This window comes from Syngnathus typhle, linkage group LG4 (assembly GCF_033458585.1).
Source record: "Syngnathus typhle isolate RoL2023-S1 ecotype Sweden linkage group LG4, RoL_Styp_1.0, whole genome shotgun sequence".
Classification (NCBI taxonomy): domain Eukaryota; kingdom Metazoa; phylum Chordata; class Actinopteri; order Syngnathiformes; family Syngnathidae; genus Syngnathus; species Syngnathus typhle.
Window position 1 is genome coordinate 21,837,713 of NC_083741.1, and position 4,694 is coordinate 21,842,406.

The following is a 4,694-nucleotide window of genomic DNA, read 5'->3' on the forward strand; positions in this document are numbered from 1 at the left end:
TTAACAGGCCACACGATGTCGCTGTTGGCCCAAACTCGTATGCGGTTAATATATAAGAAAAATAAAAATCACTTTCAAGAGTTTGTTAGGAGAGCGATTTGGATCTTTTTTAGCTACAAATAAGAACTGTGAAGCATAGAAAAGTTATGTTAGATTAAAACTGTGAATCAACAAAAAGATCATATACTCTTTGTAAAATTATCTTATTTAAAAACTACGAGTTCAGTTTTTTATTCACAAATCAAATCAAATAAAAATAAAAAAAGTGTTACTAAGGACTTTTCCAAATCATAACTTGCTTGAGTGGACTTTCCATTCAGGGTCGTCCTAATCAGAGCAGAAGGTTGAAGCAAAGATTGTGCGTGTGTGGTTGTTATGGAAACCTGTCAAGTCTTTTTAGATAAACGTGTACACTGTGCATGAAAATAATGTTGGTTGAATTTATTTTCAACATCAAGTGAAAAATGTAGAAAAAAAATGCACAACCCTTACTGCAGTACGGTGTCATCAATTGGTCACAAGGAGGCGCTATTATACAAGAGACTAGCGAGAAAGAAGTTTATTCATCCATACAAGGCAATCAATTTATTCACACATTGATATAAAGTGCAATACAATAAGGAGTGGCAATTTCCAATGAAAAATTATTGACAATTATCAATTATTAAACCACCACACATTTAACATATTCAAGCAAGCAAGTGTAAGGCAGTGCTTCTCAACAGGTCCGGGTTAAAATAGTGGCACATATTTTACAGCAAGATTTTATGTTCCAAAAGAGAAGCGAGAAAAGACAATAATTAACACATTCCTTTAACATGATGCGGTGACCCTGAGCTGTAGGTTGGCTGCTGCAGTGACCTGAAAAGGGAAATCAGGAGCTGGAATAAATTGAATATTCTATACAGCAGTAAAAATATCAAAGCAAAACTAGCATTTATTGCTATCATTATATAAGAGCAGCAGTTGTGTGTTGAGGTGAGAAAACAATATTTAGAAGATTCAAGTCAATGAATTATTCCATAAGTAACTCACTCAATCTTACAAAACACACCGAGAGTTACTTCTTGTCGCTCTTTCCCAGATTGTTGATGGCTTTGCTCTCCAGGATCTCAACCTTGTGTTCAGGCTGAAGCACCGTGTTGGACACCATGGCCTTGGCCACAGTTTGGATGGGGGTGGACATGGATGTCGAGTAAATGGCAGAGACAGCACTCAAGAACTGCCTGGCTATCCATTCGCCAGGACGACTCTCCTGTCGGTCCACCAGCAAAACCCTGTTGCGCCGCAGTATGAATATAAAAACAATTTTGGCAACAATTTAAAATTTCAATTTAACTCACCCAGGTCTGTAAATAGCATATCTGTCAAAATCCAAGGCTTGTATATCTGCTTCCACTTGTCCCTGTAAAAAAAAAAAAAAAAATTGCTTTTAAAGATACGCAAAGGCAGATATAAAGAAAAAAAAATAAGGAGAAACACCTTCACTTTGAGGTAAAGGAAATTGCTGCTTTTATCTGCTCCTCTTGAAGACTCTAGGTGGAATTGTGTGCAGCCTCCAGCTTTAGCAAGCTCAGCAGATTTTAACACATAGTCATGATCAACTCGGACAAATCCTTCCTGAAATCAGACAGATTGACAAAATAATTTTCCATAGGAGGATCAATAAAGACATTTGATTGCATTCTCTTTGTTGAACTCACGGCCCCTGATTTTGCTCTGGTTGTTCCCAGGCAACAATAGCCGACGTCATGGCCCTGGAAAGCAGCAGCAAAGTCCTCAAGTTTCTCAAAGTCCACTACCACTTGAACCTGGAGGCAAAAAAGACAAAAAGGGGAACCACAAACATTAATGCAACCTCATCGGGATATGTGCCAATTGGTTTCATGGTTGGCCCACTAACCACATTCTCAAAGGCTTGGTCCTCAAGGTTGAGATGGCGTCTTCCAATGAGTGTGATCTTGGAGAAGATGTTACGCTGCAGCAACTCTCTCAGGAGCACCTTACCGGTTTCCCCAGATGCTCCGAGGAGGAAACAGCTCTTATTCATCTGCCTGAAATTTTCCTCCAGAATTTTTAAGTTTGAGGCCATTCTGTGTGCCAGAAATAAAAATAATCAGCCACTTAATATCATGCAATATCTATCTGGAACAGTTGTACCTTTGTCAAAACACTACGTGCGTGTGTGAGTGTAGGGGGCGGGGCTGTTGGATAAAAATAAATTTGATTTGCTTTGCATCTTTGTTGACTCACGTATGCATACCAAAGGAGCCGGAAATGATTATTTGCATGCGCTAATATTGCACCATTTGCGCCCTTTTTAGCTTTTGCGCTCTTCGGTGTTCAAACGTCAGGCAGCAATATTTACCTGGTAAGATGAGCTGGCTCAGGGTCGTCCAAACACTTGAGAACAACTGCGACGATGACGATCGAAAGGGTGAGAAGAATTGTGGCTTTTCCCAGCAGTTTGACAAGCGGCATCACACGGAGCGACGACGGTTGCGACAGAACACTTCCTGGTTGTGTTACGCGTTGTCTCCCTGATGATCTGATTGGTTGAGCAATGCGGAAAAGCCCATCAAGTCCCGTGGATTGCTTTTTCACTTTATTTTTTATTTTTTTCCTCTTTAAACGTTGAATAATCGCCTGTCAAATATCTATACTTTTTTTTTTTTGTACCTTTCTTTGCTACGACATGTCAATCGAAAAAGAACACTACTTTAGGGAGGCGGAACACAGTACACAAAATACAATATCAAAGTCGAAAGTCTGCTTTATTGTCAATTTCTTCACATGTTAAGACACACAAAGAGATCGAAATTGCGTTTCCTACTATCCCACGGTGACAAAACATATTACATATTATAAATATATATATTATATTATAATGGTCCACGGACAAACAAAACATTCAAGTGAACAATAGAAAAAGTAAAAACAAGAAGGCACATACAATGAATAAATAAGAGCAATGAATGAATGAATGAATAAATAAATAAATAAATAAATAAATAAATAAATAAATAAATAAATAAATAAATAAATAAATAAATAAATAAATAAATAAATAAATAAATAAATAAATAAATAAGAGCAATATGGCTTTATTAGACTTTAGACTTTTAAAATATATAAATAAATAAATTTATTTCACCGTGGGATGGAGAAAAACGTAATTTCGGTCTCTTTGTGTGTTGTGACATGTGGAGAGATTGACAATAAAGCTGACTTTGACTTTGAAAAAAAAAAATAATAATAACCAATGGGGAAATAGGTACAGAGTATGTTTTGATCATACACCAGTCAAAGGGCACATAAGAAAAATAAACACTCTTTAATATTTCTAGTTATATGGAGTTTCTTAGTTTTGGGAAGAAACCCTGTGCAAGGATGGGGAGAACATACAAACGCTATACAGGAAGGTTAGAGGGGAGATTCGAAACCCAAACCTCAGAAAAGTGAGGCAGGTGTATCAACCACTAATCCATCCCACCTGCTTACTGGAAAGCTTCAGGCAAAAGAATATATTCAAAGCAAATTTCAATTTGTGTATTAGTTATATTCTACCTGCGTGTCAGGTACAATAAAAACAGCAAGGTCCGGCTCCAATGCAAGTACTTTTTCAACAAGTGTTGCAAGAACTACATTGTGGTGTGTGAAACGAAGCCTGGAGAGCACGAATCAAACCCTCAAAAGGCCTTTCACTTTCCTCAGACCTTTAGGGGGTTTCATTAGGCAAGAGCCTCACACAAAGAAGCCAAGTCCAGTCACATGCAATGAATTCATCAACTCCCCATGTTTGCAACACCCCGACCACTTGGAACACAAGGCATCGACCCAATCCAATAGAATATGATGGCGCCAGAGATGATCCTTTAAAGATGTCAGCAGTAAGAGACAGAAAGAAAAGAGGCCTTAAACTGGCACTCTGCTTAAATGAAATGTCGCGTCTTTGTTCTTGAGCCGCAGGTGCTAATTGGGCCGAGCGGCGGGGAGGAAAGGCGCCGCTGGGCTCCTGTCTGTCGCACCTGTTGGGTCATTGTCTCAAGCATTGATCGGACAGGAAGTCGCAGTAAGAAGGCTTATGGCTCTCTGGGTGCGTGGCAGAAACGTGGTTCAATTTCCTTTTTGGAACCTCGCTGCTGGGGGTGGAAATGCCAATGGTGGTCAGTGGTCAACCATTGTTGGTCTTTTACTAAAGGATGTATAGAATTTCCGTTGCACCACTTCCACCGCTCTTGTGTTTGGCTTTCCTCAACTTTTCATATTATTAAGACTTGAAGCCACTATTGATATGGCTTTTGTATTTAATTGTCCAAGCAAGACTGCTTGTTAATTGTAGTCAATGTCGAAAACAGACCATGTTCAAATTTAATTCGTAGCATGTTCCTTTGGCCATGTCTTGGTCAAAAACATTCAAATGAATGACAGTTATTTATGACAGAAATTATTTGCCTGACCCCAAACTATCCAGTTTCACAGTCACTGTCAAGTTTGTATATTGAATTTTTTAATTTCATTTCTACGTGCATAAAACAAACCCACCAAGATGTCGAGACCCAGAAACGCAGCTTAAGTTCGGGGAGGGAGTGGCGTTGGCAGACTCTGAAGTGTGATGCTAATGATGGTCATTAATGGAGCCTGACAGCACAATCTGCTGCCCATTGTCTCCCAATAAACAGCCTTACAGTCCA

The 4,694-nt window shown here is 38.9% G+C and overlaps 1 protein-coding gene across 2 annotated transcripts; it reads right to left on the bottom strand.

The window, feature by feature from the left end:
• Window positions 1–544: 544 nt before the first annotated feature.
• Window positions 545–2,537, bottom strand: htatip2 (HIV-1 Tat interactive protein 2). Of its 2 annotated transcripts, none has more exons than XM_061275869.1 (7): window positions 2,369–2,537; window positions 1,904–2,093; window positions 1,704–1,811; window positions 1,483–1,620; window positions 1,344–1,405; window positions 1,055–1,277; window positions 545–861 (listed from the first exon to the last, which is right to left on the bottom strand). In XM_061275869.1, exons 1-6 carry the CDS (start codon window positions 2,479–2,481, stop codon window positions 1,061–1,063), a joined length of 828 nt encoding a protein of 275 aa, XP_061131853.1. In that variant the 5' UTR covers window positions 2,482–2,537; the 3' UTR covers window positions 545–861; window positions 1,055–1,060. The 2 variants fall into 2 exon arrangements, with proteins under 2 accessions (XP_061131853.1, XP_061131854.1); XM_061275870.1 differs by having other exon boundaries at window positions 1,036–1,277.
• Window positions 2,538–4,694: the final 2,157 nt, after the last annotated feature.